This window comes from Sceloporus occidentalis, unplaced genomic scaffold (assembly GCF_023333645.1).
Source record: "Sceloporus occidentalis isolate IW3139 unplaced genomic scaffold, rSceOcc1.0.p SCAF_119, whole genome shotgun sequence".
NCBI lineage: Eukaryota > Metazoa > Chordata > Lepidosauria > Squamata > Phrynosomatidae > Sceloporus > Sceloporus occidentalis.
This window is the reverse complement of record NW_028317099.1, coordinates 1,070,087-1,088,114: the sequence shown is the minus strand read 5'-3', so window position 1 is coordinate 1,088,114 and position 18,028 is coordinate 1,070,087. Positions and strand designations below refer to the sequence as shown.

The window sequence follows — 18,028 nt, the reverse complement described above, 5'->3', positions numbered from 1 at the left end:
AGTTTAGGGAGTCAAGTCTGTTGTAGCAAGGCAAGCCCCATCTGATGATCATCAGGTTCTGCCTTATAAAATTCACGACAGTATTCCATAAAAAGCCTTACAAATATCAGGGACAAATGTTAGACAAGGGAGATGGAATGTCTCTGGGGCCTAGGCCTAGTCAACCTGGCCAGCAAACGAGATGATCTGTTACCCTATCTATAAAATTTATTGCGGTTGTAATCCAGTTGAGCCTGAGCCTCGCTATAAAATAGGCATCCAGAAGATGCTTAGCCCGTGAGTACGCCTCCGCCCCTCCTGGAACATTGGGGGCGGAGACCTTAGCGTGCAAAAGGTTATATTTGTCTAACCATTTTCTCTGGGCATTGGCCGTGCAGAATATAATGTGGCCCCGGATCACTGCCTTTGCCGTGTTCCAAAGCAACAAACAATCTTCAACGTGTTATCATCCAGAAAATTGTGGCAGGTAGCCCAAAGGAACTGTCTAAAATCATTTGATTTATTAAGATAGGTCAGAAACAGCTAGTGTCTAGTGTAATGCACACCAGAGTGCATATCCAATCTCAGGGTAACTGGAGCATGATCAGAGATCTGTATCGATAACACCTCTCCCACATGACCTGGGATAACAACCCCAGTGAGATAAGGAAATAATTAATACGAGAGAGGGAACCAAGCACTCCAGACACAAAGGTATACCCTCATCCCAGGGGATTCAACACCCTCCAAGGATCTAACAAATCAAAATGGGTTTTAAAAAGCTCAAATCCACCCCAAGGTCAGACAGCAGGGGATCAGCCAGGGCCCAGCCTTTCTAGAACCTGGTCCTGCACCACGTTAAAGTCACCCCCACCACCAAGCTGGCCCCAGAAAAATCCGCCAGGGTCTCTAAAAGAGCACTATAAAAAGTAGCATTTATTCACTTATACATAGCAACAGTCAAAAATGGAAATATCTAACACAATAAATCATATTGTAAGGAATTATGCAACAGAATCACCACTCCCCTCGACTTAGAAATTACATAGTTACATAATTCAGCAATCTATGACCCCCTCAAAAGGTTATTGTCAGACTGTCATCAGTGAATCTCCTGAAGAAAAACTATGTAAGGTTTAAGTTGCTTCAATTTAGACAAAAACAGTTTACGTTTAAGTGGACTGTTTAACTCATTAACATTCCCGGAGATCAATTTAAGAGAGAGATCTTGGGATACAGACTGGGTAACCAGGTTTAAACAAGCATTATCCAGCTCCCATCCCTCCACATGACAAAAACATATAATTTATGTGGAGGCCCCCATAATATATCACACACCTGAATTTACCAAAAGCAACAGAAAAAAAGAGAAAACAACAAAAACAACCAAACAATACTACACCTATCAGCGGAAGCACAGAATAGGAGATAACAAGGATACTTAGCAAGTGTCTCTAACAACATCAAGAGACTCATCCAAGGCGGGGTTGAAGAGTCAGGGAACCATCCCCAGCTAAAGCATAACCAGTTCACGAAGAGTGGTTGTAGCATCTTGGAGTGATGTGAAAAGATGAGTTTTGCCGTCATAGGTGAAACGTAACTTTGCAGGATATATCAATGCAAAAACCTGTTTTTTCTCAAAGTCTTACAAAGAGGTGCAAACTTTCGCCATTTTGCCGACACTTGAGGTCTGACTACAAGACTAAGTTCCAGATCCCCCTCATGCGCATAGATAACCTCCGCTTCTGCCCGGCCCTATGACCGGAAAGGTCACTTCACGCCGGCCTCCGTCACCAGGGAGTCTGGAGCACGGGGTACAAGTCTAGGGATGCATCGGTAAGTCAGGGAGGCTGTCTTATAACCAGAGGCATCTTATAATCGAGCAAAAATGGTAATATATAATGGTATATGAAAATCAGTGTGTATGTGATATATTTATAACATAAGATGTATTTTATGTGTAGGTGATGGTATGTGAAGCTGTCGGGTTTAGTAGTGGGAGCCCAGTATGCAATGCTGGAGACGTGGGTGAATCAAAAGCGAGGTACCGATAGGGATGAGACGTAGACGAAGTCAGGGTTAGCAGAGGTTGGTTCAGGCAGCGAAGGTTCAGACACGATAAGGCAAGCGAAGGGTCAATATCCAATGAAACAATGATAATGCAGCACTGACGTGTATACGTATAGAGCACAGTATATCTGAGCACTGAGTAAACTGAAGGACACAGATTTATAGGAAGGAGGGAGGGGTACTCCCTCTTTTTTTTTAGTTATTTTTTATTTATATTTTTTATTATTTCGAAATTTTCCACAACATCTGAGATGTTGGAGATTTTAATTACCCGGACATAAATTGGGATAGAGGGACTAGTAGTTCTGCAAGGGGATTCAGGTTTTTGAACCTGTTAAATGACACATTCATGTCACAACTGGTACAAGCACCAACTAGAAAGGATACTTGTTTGGATCTGGTGATAATAAACAATGTTGATCTTGTGTCTAACACTCAAGTGGGGGACCAAGTGATTACAAGTGGGTAATAGTGATCGCAATATGGTCTCTTTTGAAATAAACTCAAAAAAGAAATTGCCCATGGGGAATACTAAAACATATAATTTTAAGAAGGCCGATTTCAATAAGATAAGGGCAGATTTACAACTTATTGACTGGCAAAAACTCTTCAGGGATAAAAATACTGAGGAAAAATTGAGTATTTTCAAACAAATATTAGCAGGGTACACTTCTCAGTATGTACCACTAGGAAACAAATATAAAAGAAACAAATTGAAACCGATGTGGCTTAGTGGGGACGTTAAGCAGAAAATTAAAAATAAGAAAATGGCTTTTACAGCATTTAAATCAGACAAATCAGAGGCATCCTATATAAGATATAAGGAAGCCAATAAAGCATGCAAAAAGGTGATTCGATGGGCTAAACTAGAAAATGAGAGGGTGATTGCCAAAGAGAGCAAAACTAACCCCCAAAAATTCTTTAAGTACATAAATTCTAAAAAAAACAAAAAATGAAAACGTAGGTTCATTAAAAACAGAGAGGGGAGTGTTGGTTAAGGAGGACCAGGAAAAAGCAGAAACTTTAAATGACTATTTTTCCTCAGTATATATTAAGGAGGAACCTATGGCAATGGATATACATAGGACCACTAAGAAAAATTTTCAGTCAAACTGTGAGTGGATGGCTCAGGACAAGGTGCTGCAGCAACTAAAGAAAATTAATGTTAACAAAGCTCCGGGGCCTGACGGTATTCACCCACGAGTACTTAAGGAGCTGACTCAGGAAATAAGTGAACCTCTGTTTCTAATCTTTCGGGATTCTTTTCTTTCAGGAATTGTACCAGAGGATTGGAGGAAGGCAGATGTGGTTCCTATTTTCAAAAAGGGTTCAAACTCTGTGCCCGGAAATTATAGACCTGTGAGCTTAACTTCCGTGGCTGGGAAAGTATTTGAAGGGCTGTTTAGGGATAATATTCAAGAATTCCTTGGGAAGAACAGTATTATTAGCAAAAATCAGCATAGGTCCTGTCAAACTAATTTAATTGCATTCTATGAAGAAGTAAGTAGAAGTGTCTATCAGGGTGTTGCAGTGGATGTAATCTACTTGGATTTTGCCAAGGCGTTTGACATGGTTCCACACAATAGGTTAGTATTCAAACTGAAAGAAATTGGTCTAGATGCAAATTCTTGTTCTTGGGTAGAACATTGGCTTAGAGATAGAGAACAGAGAGTTGTTATAAATGGTAAATTTTCAAGCTGGTCAAAAGTGGTAAGTGGTGTCCCTCAGGGTTCTGTTCTGGGACCAATTTTATTCAACATATTTATAAATGACCTGGCAGTAGGCGTTGAAAGTCATGTTTCTATGTTTGCAGATGACACTAAACTAGGTAAAGTTATTCAGGGCGAGCGGGATATTACAGTGCTGCAGAGGGATCTAGATAGACGTGGGGACTGGGCACACAAATGGCAGATGAAATTCAATGTAGACAAATGTAAAGTTATGCACTTCGGGGTAGCGAATGCACAAGCAACCTACACCCTAAACCAGGGGTGGGCAATTAATTTTCCCATGGGGCCACATGAGAAATTGGAATGGTTTTAGAGGGCCAGACCTCTACAAACTACAAAGCCTTGTCCATTTTGTTAACTTATGTGCTGTTTAATAAAGTTATTCAAGCCTACGTCATTGGTAGAGGTGCTTGAATAAGTAAGGCCTGAATAACTATTAGCACAGCACAGAAGTGAACAAAATGAACAAGGCTTCGGAGTGCATACCGTATTTTTCGCTCTATAAGACGCACCTGCTGATAAGACGCACCTAGATTTTAGAGGAGAAAAAAAAGGAAAAAATATTTTGAGCTAAAACATGGGCTAAAATATTTATTACAATAACTGAATAAGCTATGAACACAGTAAGACACACACAGACACAGTAAGACACACACAGACACAGTGAGACACACACAGACACAGTGAGACACACACAGACACAGTAAGACACACACAGACACAGTGAGACACACACAGACACAGTGAGACACACACAGACACAGTAAGATACACACAGACACAGTGAGACACACACAGACACAGTAAGACACACACAGACACAGTAAGACACACACAGACACAGTGAGACACACACAGACACAGTAAGACACACACAGACACAGTGAGACACACACAGACACAGTAAGACACACACAGACACAGTGAGACACACACAGACACAGTGAGACACACACAGACACAGTAAGACACACACAGACACAGTGAGACACACACAGACACAGTAAGACACACACAGACACAGTAAGACACACACAGACACAGTAAGACACACACAGACACAGTGAGACACACACAGACATAGTAAGACACACACAGACACAGTAAGACACACACAGACACAGTGAGACACACACAGACACAGTAAGACACACACAGACACAGTGAGACACACACAGACACAGTAAGACACACACAGACACAGTAAGATACACACACACACAGTAAGACACACACACACAAACACAGTAAGACACACACACACAGTAAGACCTCCCTCCCTAATCCCCCTTCTCAGTATCTCCCCTCTAACTCCCTAACCCCCCCTTCTCAGTATCTCCCCTCTAACTCCCTAACCCCCCCTTCTCAGGATCTCCCCCCCCGCCCCGGTCACTTACCTTAAACTCCTGTGTTGGAAGCGTGAGGCGTTTGTCTCGGGTGCCGGCGCTTCACTGCTGATCGCCGGCGTCTGACGTCATATGCCGGCGCCCAGCGTAAAGCGCCGGCACCCGAGACAAACGCTTCCAACACAGGAGTTTAAGGTAAGTGACCGGGGCGGGGGGGGACACCGGACTCATTGGTGAGTCACCAGGACACTCTTTGCGGGCCGGTCCGAGCTATTCAGCGGGTCGGATGTGGCCCGCGGGCCGTGCTTTGCCCAGGTCTGCCCTAAACGGTAGTGAATTAGGGGTAACAACAAATGAGAAGGATTTGGGAATTGTTATAGACAACAAACTAGGCAACAATGTGCAATGTCAGTGTGCGGTTGCTAAGGCCAGTAAGGTTTTGGCGTGTATAAAAAGGGGCATCAAGTCGCGGGATAAAGATATAATTTTGCCTCTATATAAATCAGTGGTAAGGCCGCACCTTGAATATGCTGTGCAATTTTGGGCACCTATTCTAAAGAAGGATATCATAGCACTAGAAAGGGTGCAGAGGCGGGCTACAAAATTAATAAAAGGAATGGAGAACTATAGTTATGAAGAAAGGTTAACTAATTTAAATCTGTTTAGTTTAGAAAAACGTCGCCTCAGAGGGGATATGATAACATTATATAAATATATTCGGGGCCAATACAAACCATTGTATGGAAATCTGCTCATAAACAGGACTATGCATAGGACATGTGGTCATGCGTTCAGACTGGAAGAAAGGAGATTTAGACTAAAGCAGAGGAAAGGGTTTTTTACAGTAAGGACGATAAGGATGTGGAATTCTCTGCCTACAGAGGTAGTTTTATCGCAGTCTGTACAGACGTTTAAACTGGAACTGGATGGATACCTGGAAAAACATAATATTCAGGGATATAATCTTTAATTATGGGGAAACAGCTTATTGATCCAAGGAGAAATCTGACTGCCATTTTGGGGTCAAGAAGGAATTTTTTTCCCTGATTAGTGCAAAATTGGAAAGAGCCAAACCGGGGGTTTTTTTGCCTTCTTTTGGATCAACAGCAACAAATTAACAGATATAGGAAAGGCTGAACTTGATGGACGCATGTCTTTTTTCAGCCTATGTAACTATGAAACTATGAAACTATCTGCAACAAACATTCCGAATACAAGTGTATTACATCAATAAGGACAAAAAAAGAGAGCGCTAATAAAACAGAGAATAGCGCTCGCAGTTAACGCGAAAGTATACAGTCAAAAATGTCTTAAACAATCGTTTCTTTGTTCAAGTTATAATAGGATAGTTGTAATAATAGAGCGTATTCCAAACAATCATACGTAGAGCGGCAAATTGGGCTATAGCTAGGTCGAGCAGGCTTATATGCTTTCAGGGGTAAGAAAAGAACTAAAAACTTAATTGCCAAGGATGAAAGATTATACTGAAGCAGAAGAAATTTCCCGCCAAGGTGTCAAGAACTACTTTTTCGCTGTCTGAAGCATGGCTTTTTTATACTTGTGGCATTTAAATCTGCTACCACTAGTGGCCACCCTCTGCCCTCTGGAGCACTCAGAACTCTATTACTAGGATCAGGTGTGCCTTGTTACCTGGATTGAGCCCTAGTCAATACATCCAGCTGGGCCTTGTTACCTGGATTACCCTGCCTTTATGAACCTCCCCTGCCCTTCAGTCAGGGCCTTTGTATTGAAGTCTATGGACCTTTCTGCTGCACCTGTACGGTTCCTGGTGCCCTGCTTTGTGTCCTTCCAAGTGGATTCCCTGCTTTGTGTCCTTCCAAGTGGATTTCCTGCTTTGTGTCCTTCCAAGTGGATTCCCTGCTTTGTGTCCTTCCAAGTGGATTCCCTGCTTTGTTCCCTTCCAAGCGGGCTCTCTGCCTTTCGTGCCCTTCCAAGCGGGCTCTCTGCCAAAAGACTTATTACCGGTATTTATTTTGCCATACGTCCGGCTTCTTGCTTAGACTGTATTACCCTTATTTGCTGGTCCTGTTATATACTTAAAATCCACTGCATTACCTGGATTTCTGCTTGTGGTGTCTTTCTTTGCATAATCATGCACTGTGGATTACAGACCAAACCCCAAGTATCCCCTGCGCATGGGCTCCTACCTGACCTGATCACCTGAGTCCTGACAGAATACAAAGGCCATTACAAGGAGTTCACGGGGTTACTTTCAGTCATCAAAGTGATGGGAGAATGTTTACTTGAACTGTGCAAATCATTAATGCAAATCTGTGACTCCAATCACTCTCATGAAGACCATGCACCTACACCTGTTACATCACCTAAGAAAACCAACAAGACTGTTACCAGTATTAAAAAGGAATCTCCTAGGAAATCCAGGAAACGTGAACCCCTTACCACAACCGAAGTGCAACAAAGGCGTGATGATGAATCTTGCTTTTACTGTGGCAAAAAGGGACACTGGATCACCCAATGTCCTCTGAAACCTCCCAAACCCTCTGTACCGATTGAACAGTCTACGTCACAAGCACAGAGCTCTCCTAAAAGGGGAAGTAGCTTTATTCCCCAGGACAGTGAACCCATGGAGTATATACCAACCCTGGTGATTCCTAATGCTTCTCAAACTCCAGTGGATGTCCAGCTGAAGCCTGAGGATGATGACTGTTCTGTGATGGAATGCAGCTTCTGTGATCCTACAGTCTGTGGCAGTGTGGGTTGCTCCCATATGGATGAACTTCCTATTGCTTTCTGTTCAGCCATGATTGCAACTCCTATCACTCCTACCTCAGCAAAGCGTGATACACCAGAGACTACCGTAGCCCCTAATATCTCCTCTGGACTGATAGCAAAGATACATGACCCTATTCCATCTCTGAGGAAGAAGGGGCCTTCCATCAGTGCTTCCCTTACCACGTCTGCCACTCCAGTTTTGAACCAGTGCAGTTCTGGTACTGCCCCCAGAAGTGCCCTTGGTACAGGGCAGCTATGTGACCCCTGGTACATGGAAAGAGAAAGCACTGAATCATACCTTCTCATCAACTTCTTAAGCATCCAGTCCTAATTTGACCTACAATTGCACCACAGATAACCTTTCCTTTGATTGTGTTATTACCTCTAATGGCAATATAATCAGAAAGGAAGACCTGGAGATCTGTGAACAAGCTTTACCAAAGAAGAAGAAGAAATCACGTTAAGTACACCCTTCTGCTCAGTTTATTAAAGGCATACAGATTTTGTTCAGACTGTTCGCGTTCAGTGACTGCTCCTTGGGGAGGGGGTTCTGTCAGGAACCACTTTTTCGCTGCCTGAAGCATGGCTTTTTTTATACTTGTGGCATTTAAATCTGCTACCACTAGTGGCTGCCCTCTGGAGCACTCAGAACTCTATTACTGACAACCTTCGGCGGAAGTACTAGCCACCAGTAGCAGAGGTCTGCATTGCACAGACCTCCACCAGCTGCCCCACTAGACACCAGGGAGTCTGAACACGGGTCACAAGTAAAGGGATGCACTGGTAAGTCAGGGGGGTTAAAAGTGGCATGGGAGGGTTAAGAGTGGCATGGGGTGGGGTTCAATGGTTTTCTGGAGGCAGAGTGGCATGGGGTGGGCTAAAATGCATGTCAGGGAGGCAGAGTGGCCTATATGGGTGTATAAGGCATATCTGGGAGGCAGAGTGGCACATAGGGAATTAAAAGGCATATCTGGGGCAGAGTGGCTTATTAGGGAGGCAGAGTGACATTTAGGGGGTATAAGGCATTTCTGGGGGACAGAGTTGCATATAAGGCATAACTGGGGCAGAGGAAATAAAAACAAAACAATATATTTTTTTTTCAATCATAGCTTTTATTAAATATGAAAAAATAGTTTACATGTGAATTAATATTTACTAGTAAAACTTTTTTCCTATAGGGTAGTCTTATATTCAGGCTTTTTCTTTTTTCCTAAATGAATATTTAAATGTTGGGGGGGGTCATCTTATAATTGAGCAAATCTGGCAGAATGTCAGAAAATATGTGGTCACCCTAGTGGATGTATGTATCCCAGCAGCAACAAGCAGGACTAAAACTCCATGCCCAACAAGGTCCAGTCTGCACTCACAGTGGGCAACAGCCATGTACACCCCAGAGACTGAACCTACTGCATAGCTTATGACACAGATAACGACATTGGGTTGAGCTGATTTGAAGTTTACAATTGAACTCTTTTACAAGTAAAGGTAGATGTTATCCATATTCATCTGGATTTGACTGCATTCAGTTCTGATGCTATGACCTTGTTTCTACTGGTAACAATTTTGTCAATCCACTCCATTTTAAAATATGCAGTCTAAGAGTTAAATCCATGGTAAGAGCAGTAGCCAGTATTCATTGTGGGGAAAATAAACATTTTCAACTGTGGCTGATTTTTTGCATATGTTTCTCTGGATCTGGAAAAAATCACTTGTTTTAAGAATCCACTGAAAATATTGTAATATATAGATCTAATTTCAAAGTGTTTCAACATAATCATGCATTAGGGACCAATATATCTTAATTTTAAGACAAATTCATCAGAGGTATATTGACCTTCGGCACTACCCTAGGCCTGGCTCAAGGCAACGCCCACACCCTCGCCCCTCCCAGAATGCCATTGCTTAAAGGTGCTTTTAATGTAAATAGGCCATTTGGGGAGATCAGAGATCTTCCTTCTAACAAGCCCATTGTGTAGTTACACATTTGAGAGCCTGATTGTCCAAGAGGGCGAACCAACCCCCCACCCCAGCTTTGAGAAGGGGAGCTCTTGATGCCATGGACCTGCCTCCCTCAGCCTAGTCAGCCTAGGCCAAAATATGTGCCTGATGACTAGAAGTAGTTAATCAAATCCGCTTTCAATGAGTATTTCAACATGTGTCTATACCAGGAAGACTTGCTCTGATCCAAAAGGACATACTTATGTATGTTCTATGTAAAATCTTGAAACAATAGGATGTTCTTTAAGTAAGCTTTAATACAATAGATTGGCTATGTTTCCTGGCTTCTATCACAAATATATAGAATAAAAAAAGTACCTTAAGTACCACACAGCAAAAATGCTACAGACACATGCCACATTCCTACAAAATATAAAAAGCAGGAATTTAACAATAATGCTTAAGTTCAATTTATTTGAATGACTAGGATATTTGTTATTGCAACAGGTCATGATTACGTTAGTGAACATGTTCACGGTGTATAATATGAAAAAAGACCCTGATCACCTCACACATCCAAGAAAAAAAGGCGCAAGGGTAAAAACATTCTATGTATAACTGTATCAGTCATCTTTAAAGAGAAAAAAAATGGTACATGTCCTTTCTATTAACATAGTAGGGGTTAAGTACTTTGCGGATTTAAGGTAAGAACATTCATGGAGGAGGGGAAAGTTGTAGATTACAGTGTTTAAATTCCAAGTGGAATTACACTAAATGAAAAGAAGTTTCATTTGCACCATTACAAATAGTATAGTTAGTTTCTCTCCAATTTATATTCTGGTTAATAAAGTACTGAGAAAAGAAACAAGGTTTCACTTTCAGAAGTTGGATTTTGGACATGTGAATATATAACGGCATGTAGCAAGAAGTATCTATACAGATTCAGGAGATTCTCCGGAGTTGGGATTATACATGTAAGTATATATGGAAATATTACAGATATCATGGCACACAAAAATGGAGACACTCGGAGAACACACACAAGAGTCAAGCACAACAAAGTAATTATTAGTTTTTTACAGCATGTGGTAGCTAAAGGGGTAACTTGGTATTATGAAGGGGTTATTCAATGCGAGTAAGTTTCTCTGGCAGCATATCACAGAGCTGGGGTGGGAGTATGTTTGATTTCCATGTTCCAAAGATAACACGGTCAAGGATCATTTGGTAAATCAATGAATTCTAGTCAATATTTAACCCCCAACCAACTCCCTTCCTTTCTTCACCCCCTCCCATGTAAATATCATAAATGCTTTAAACTGGATACTCAGTTTGACACTCAATCTAAATAGTTTATCTCAATAAGTAAGCAACTACATTTGATATGACAGAGAACAACACAAGAAAGTAAGAAGAAAGGTGACGGCTTAAGAGCTAACGAAGAGAAAGTTTGAAGAATCAAATAACCATTCTGAAAAAGTGACAAGGAACATGAAATACTAAAAGACTAGACACAACAAACAGTGTTTACTCTGGAGAAAACAACCACCACAAGTTGAGAAAGATACAAGAAGAAGCATAAAAGATAACACAGAAAAAATGATATCGATGGGCTTACAAATGGTGGGCTATTTCTTGGCTATCTTGGGTATGATTGGAACTGTTATTGCCACGATATTGCCCTCATGGAAAGTCAGCTCATTCATTGGTGCAAGCATTGTGACAGCTCAGGAATTTTCTAAAGGTCTTTGGATGGAGTGTGTTTCCTATAGCACAGGCATTACCCAGTGTGATATTTACAACAGCATGTTAGGGCTACCTGCTGACACTCAAGCAGCCCAAGCTCTTATGATAACATCGTGTGTATTCTCTGTTCTTGCGAGCCTTTTCTCTGTCTTTGGCATGAGATGTACAATTTTTTCCCAGGGATCTCCTGGAAAGGACAAGTTAGCTGTGACTGGAGGGGCTTTTTTCATCCTGGGTGGTATATTGTGCCTGGTCCCCATTTGCTGGAACCTGCACTCCATTCTTCAAGAATTCTACAGTCCATTAATCCCTGACGCACTTAAGTATGAGATTGGACCTGCACTTTATTTAGGTATAATGGCATCTATTTTGTCTGTTTTGGGTGGTGCCATTCTTTGTGCCTCATGTCCATCAAGGCAACAAGATCGTGTGTTTTACAGCAAATACCAGGGAAGAGCTTTGATTGCAGATAAAGGACAAGCTACTGGAAGCCAAACACATATCACCAAGAATGAAACAAATGGGTATAGCCTCACTGGTTATGTGTAGTTGGTTAGTATAAATAAAAACGCTTTATTATGTTTTCGTTGACTAACTCCAGGAACATAGATAGCACATGGACAATTATAGAATTGTTTGCATTATATTACAAAATACACATACATTGGTATAGTAGTTACCATCACGAAGTAGAAACACCCATTTAAAAATGTGAGATGCCCTATAATAGGATTGGAGGTTCCATAAATAAGATAATTTCTTATATATGACAACTAATTATTGGAGAGTCACCTTTGTGTTCTGTTTATGCAGACAGCTTTCTTAAAACAGATAATCAGTGACATTGCTAAGTTGGATTTTCAAATAATATATTTAATTCTCCTAACTACGGGTTATCAAGCAAGTACAAAAAGGCACTTTTTTTCTTTGAAATTTAGTATAGCAGACAATTTGGATATATAATATTGTAAATTATCTGCCTAAGAACTACAGTGTTCAGCTCTGTATAAATAGATTTCATGTATGATTAAGATCAATTACAGATAATTTTTATGCAAACATGATACAACTAGTACACATTTTATTGACTGTAAGTATTCAACATAGTTTATATTGTAAAATATGTTCATTATCACCCCTTGATTTCATTGATTGTTAAAGCATTGGTTTTAAGGATTAACATATATTCTGTCAGCACTCTGAAATACACATAAATGCACTACCACTCTCACAAATATGTTTTATTTGTTTTGCACACATCTTTTCTCCCTACTAACTGCTTTCTAATGGACCCAAAGAAAAGAAATGGTTGCTTTCATAGACATATTCATCAAATATTGACAATGTATATTTGAAATGTTTCAAGGTATTGTTAAGTGTTAATTAATGCTGTAGTTACCTTAATTGCATTTTGAGAAATTACCTGCAAAGAATAACCATTATTGAATAAATGCAATTTACAGGAAAAGTCATGTCAAGATTTTCATCGATGTTAGTTAGTGTAATATAACCTATCTACCTGTGATTATGCTTGATGTTTCCCCTGACATTGCTCCCGAACCAAAAATGGCACTGTCAGGTTGTGCTGGGTTAAGTACTGGTGGAAATGCACTGGAAGAACTTCTTAGCATCTGCAGATGTACTCCTCTTCTAGCTAATTGGGACTACCAAAAAATAAATTAAAGAAGCTTGACACAAAAAAGCCAAAACTAGTTAAAATAATCAACTTTTGCACGTTGACAGCAATTTGAGAAATAGCTGCTGGTTGTGAATATTTATAGACCCATTTGCACCAGTTCAAGATGCATTGGATCTTCCATTCACTTAAATGGTGTTTATAGCTTGAGGTTGTGTGGTAAATGTTGAACTAATTTCCAACTCACACTTGCAGCTCCTAACCAACCTACAGGTTAATCTGCAAGTTTCCTGATTTTTTTTATCTGTTATCAATTTACGTACACTCAGTTCCGGCAAGTATATTTTCATGTGTTTCAGGTTTTTTTCCAAGCGTTTTAATTTTATTTTGATAGTACTTTTAAATTGTCAATATATTTTTATTGTATGCTGGTTAAACTATTGTTTTCATTTGTAAATATCCCTGTGAGCGCACACTCACTGTCTTAGGGAGTAGTAGGCATGAGTGAATACCATCTGTTCCCAAAAGGCTAACCTTTATTTTACCTCCTCTCCCAGTGGGTAAGTTATGGGAGTAAAAAAGAGAAAAATCTGTGCTCTATGCCTCCACATAGGGTTTTCGTAAGATATTTTTAACCTATCTTATAACACAGGGGTGGTAGAGCATAGGTTAATTATGTGCCCTCCACCATATGCCCTGGAAGACAGCAAGTTGTGAGCTACATGGAGGTAAGGAAGAAGGGAGGACTTGCAGCTCTCAATTATGTTGTTGTGTTAATTCATTTATTTTTACATTTTCTTGTCTTCCTTTTTATGTGTTGGGAAATTTTGGGAATGTCAGTGGAGAGCATTCAGGTTGGAAAGCAACTCACATTGAAGTAGACTTGCAGGTACCAAGACACAGGCAATTTCAGAAGTCCAGCTTTTCATTGGTAGCTGACTTGAGGTGTATTCTGTATTATGGGACGAAACACTTATGAACTAACTATGAACTATTTTATAATACTATTAAAATATACACCACCTTAGTATTTTTTATTGAATATATATATATTTGTGAACATACTCAAAATAAGTAATAATACAAAATCTCATTTTATGATACATGACCCTTGCACTGCCCATACCCAGGAGGTTCCCCACTTCCCAAACTCGAAATAAAAGACAGACACCAGCAGGATTGGATTTAGAAAAGGCCGAGACATTTATTTAACAAATGTCTCAACATAACTTTATTTAACATCTTATAAATTATTGTAAAAAACACTTTAATAATAACTTCTGTATAAATACTACACAGACAATGGATTCACACTACCCCTTCCGCCGGATACCACAATCGCCCAAGCGACCGCGGGTCGGATAGGGGAGCGCCACCTTAACGCTTTGCTTAATCCTGTACAGGGAGGGCATTAACTCTAACCTCTAACCAAAACCATCAACTCGCCACTCCCATTATCCTTCAAACTTCTCCAGGGAGCTCCTCCGCCACAGGCAATGAGCTTGGATCCCTACTAGCTCTTTGCCCCCGCCACACAGCAAACGCCCTCTGCAATCCTGCCCCAACCTCAAGACACCACAAATCTATACCAACCGCATTCAAATGAACCCCATCCCGGGCAAACAAACCAGTCGGGTCAGATTCAATATCAGAATGCGACACTGATGCTGACAGTGACAGGCCACCATGCTGTGACACAAAATGAGAAACAGCCCGATTAACCCTCCAACGTGCCCTATTGATACCCACAACCGATCTCGCTCCCCGCCAAAACAACCGAGGGGTAATCTCAGACCACACCAAGAGTATCCCCGGAAAACTATCCCACAAACGTAAAAAATCACATTTAATGTCCTTAATAAGTTTTCTGGCCGGCCTGGTACAAAGGTCGTTACCACCAGCATGAAGAACCAAAATGTGCGGGGCACCGTGCCGATGCACCTAAAAATCTACCTCGGAACGCACACCTTCCCACCGCAAGCCCCGAAAACCAAGCCATCTGACCTGTACCAGGTCCGGATCCAGGCCCAAAAGCCGACCGTGAGGACGAATACCGGCCTTACGCGCCGCTCAGTAAACATAAGAATGACCCAGAATCCAAACCAGGCATCCCGAGAAACCTAAAACGAAAACACAGGACAAACAGGAAAAGAAAATAAACTAACAAGTCACACAAGGTGCGAACGCACATAACTCCGGGTTCAAGGCACATGCCAACAAGCATTTGCGGAAAACCACCAAAAACTGAAAGCGAGACAGAGAACTTCCATTCACATGCACCAGCAAGGGACCATCCCCAGGCGGCCGGACAGACAAAAAGGAACGCAAACAACAAACCGGGCAAAGGTCAGACCCCTCCAACCCAAACAAACAGATGCGAAATCCCCGTCCCAACTGATCAGTCTTAGAACGACGAACCAAAAGAGAAACAGACCGATCCCTCAGCAAAACATCAGTGAACAGCAACCCCCCGACCGTAGTGGTGCTCGGACTAACCAGCTCGCTAATGCGAAAAGCACCAAAAAAGGCCAAAACAAAACTCAAACGAAAAAGACAAACCTCAAACTCAGAAAAGCAAACCCCGGGCAAACAAGCACACAAATGCCCCAGCAAATCAAAAGTGACAGGACGCCGACTATCCACCCGTCTACAACCCTACCGATAGCCCTTCGTAGCCTGGGAAACCAAGAACTCCTTAGTCAAATCCACATCCCCATGCATCTTGAAATAAAAGTCCAGAGCAGCCAGGCACTTAGTAATGTTCGCCACAGAAACCCCACGAGAAAATTCCGTGCCCACCACGAACAGCAAAACAGACAGTCTGCCTTCACGCAAAGCAGGACCACCAACCGCAAGGACGCCTCCCACACACAGAACACGGACCCTCAGTCTTGTCCTCGGCTAGCGGCACACCAAACCGCTGCATAACAAAACGTAGCGTTTCCAACAACACCAAACAAACTGACGTACCCCTCGGACCCACACACAAAAAATCATCCAAATAGTGAACCAGCGAATGGACACTCGCAATACGCTTGATCACCCACTCCAGAAAACAACTAAACGTCTCAAAATAAGGACAGGAAATCCCGCAACCCATGGGCAAGCAACGGTCCACATAAAAGGAACCCGCCCAATGGCAACCAAGCAACCGAAAACACTCAGGATGCACAGGCAAGAGTCGAAAGGCAGATTCCACATCAGCCTTAGCCATCAAGGCACCCGGCCCAGCCTCCCGACCCAGTCGTACGGCAGCATCAAAAGAAGTGTACGAAACCCTACATAGCTCCCTGTCAATGCCATCATTTACCGACCTGCCCTTAGGATAAGATAGGTGATGAATCAAACGGAATTTACCCTTCTCCTTCTTGGGCACCACACCCAGCGGGGAAACCATCAAATCAGCCAGCGGCAATTCAGAAAAGGGGCCCGCTATTCGCCCCAATTCAACCTCCTTAGCAATCTTATCAGTGACAACCTGAGGATGCAAAAGTGCAGACTTCAAATTCCTAGCAACAAAACCCTTAGAATCACCAGAAAAAGGGATCTTAAAACCAAATGAAAAGCCCTGCTCAAGCAAAACTGCTGTCTCCCTATCAGGGTACTCACGAAGCCAAGGAAGCATCGCCCCCACGATCACCGGGGACACCTCCTTTACCAGCAGATCCCGGCTTGGGCTGCTTATCCTTCTTATAGCACCTTGAGTAAGGGTGGCTGCCGCTACATCCGGTACATTCGTGCCGGAATTTGCACGCATTACCCCACAAGCATTGCCCGTCATTAAACTGCCAGCAGATGCCCTTTTTGGCAGTAACAGCCCCCGACATGGAGGCGCCACTCCGAATGGGCTGGGAACCAGACCTAGAGGGAGTCATCACCTTCAACCACAAAGCTATCTCCTTCTGATCCCAGCGCAAAGATGGACGAACAGCCTTCCGCTGACGGAATTGCTCGTCATAGCGTAACCAACCAACACCCCCATACGTCCGGTAAGCCTCACCAATGCTGTCCTAATAACAAAACAAAGCCGAGCAATTTTCCGGCGCCTTTTCACCAATTACGCTAGCCAATATTGCAAAAGCCTGCAACCAATTACTAAAAGTACGTGGGATAAGCCGGTGTCTACGCTTTTCCTCCTTCTCAATCTTCTTAGCATCCTCACCCTTCAACGGCTTATCCAAATTAAAACGCTCTAAAGGAAGCAAGGAGAAAATCTCAACGTATTCACCTTTCCAGATCTTTTCCCTCACATCGCTCTTCAGATGGGCCCCCAGCGGCCCTTCATAACAGACATACACCTCACCCTTGGCAAAATCCGACAAACGCTCAATTTCTGAATCCTTAGCCACCGACTCAACCGGAACCACGGGAGAAGCGACAGCGGACGTATCCCCCACAGACGCCACAGAACTCGCAACTGGAACAGGGGCAGCCGCCATTGGCGGCCCCGAACCCGCCGACGCATCCCACACCTGAGACGGCAACTGAGGACCAACAGCACCAGTAGTACGACCAGACCCACCCTCAAATAACCTAAGAAACTGTCGCAAACCTTCCAACACATCCACCCCAACCTCACTCCTATCACTTCCAGCCAACCCCAAAGCAGAACCAGCACCCACCGTTAACCCCGAAACAGCTTGTGAAGGAAGAGGAAAAAGAGAGGGGGAGAAAACAGGAAATCCCAAAGACTCACCAGGCTGGGGGGCTGTGCCACTGCCTGTCACGGGTCCCGCCGGGGTCATACGTCCAGGAGCACCAGCTGCAGAGCTGGGACCAGCAACAGCATCATCATCATCCTGACATCTTGGAGCGGGCAGGGAGCCAGGACC

The 18,028-nt window shown here is 42.6% G+C and overlaps 1 protein-coding gene across 1 annotated transcript; it reads left to right on the top strand.

Annotated features, from left to right (window-relative positions):
* The first annotated feature begins 11,413 nt into the window (after positions 1-11,413).
* On the top strand, positions 11,414-12,109 carry LOC149282314 (claudin-2-like). The gene has a single exon (XM_089498371.1). The coding sequence runs from the start codon at positions 11,414-11,416 to the stop codon at positions 12,107-12,109; it is 696 nt and encodes a 231-aa protein (XP_089354497.1).
* Positions 12,110-18,028: the final 5,919 nt, after the last annotated feature.

Bases quoted from the DNA above. Each gene is read 5' to 3' on its own strand.
- LOC149282314 (XM_089498371.1), top strand. From the start codon at position 11,414: ATGATATCGATGGGCTTACAAATGGTGGGCTATTTCTTGGCTATCTTG.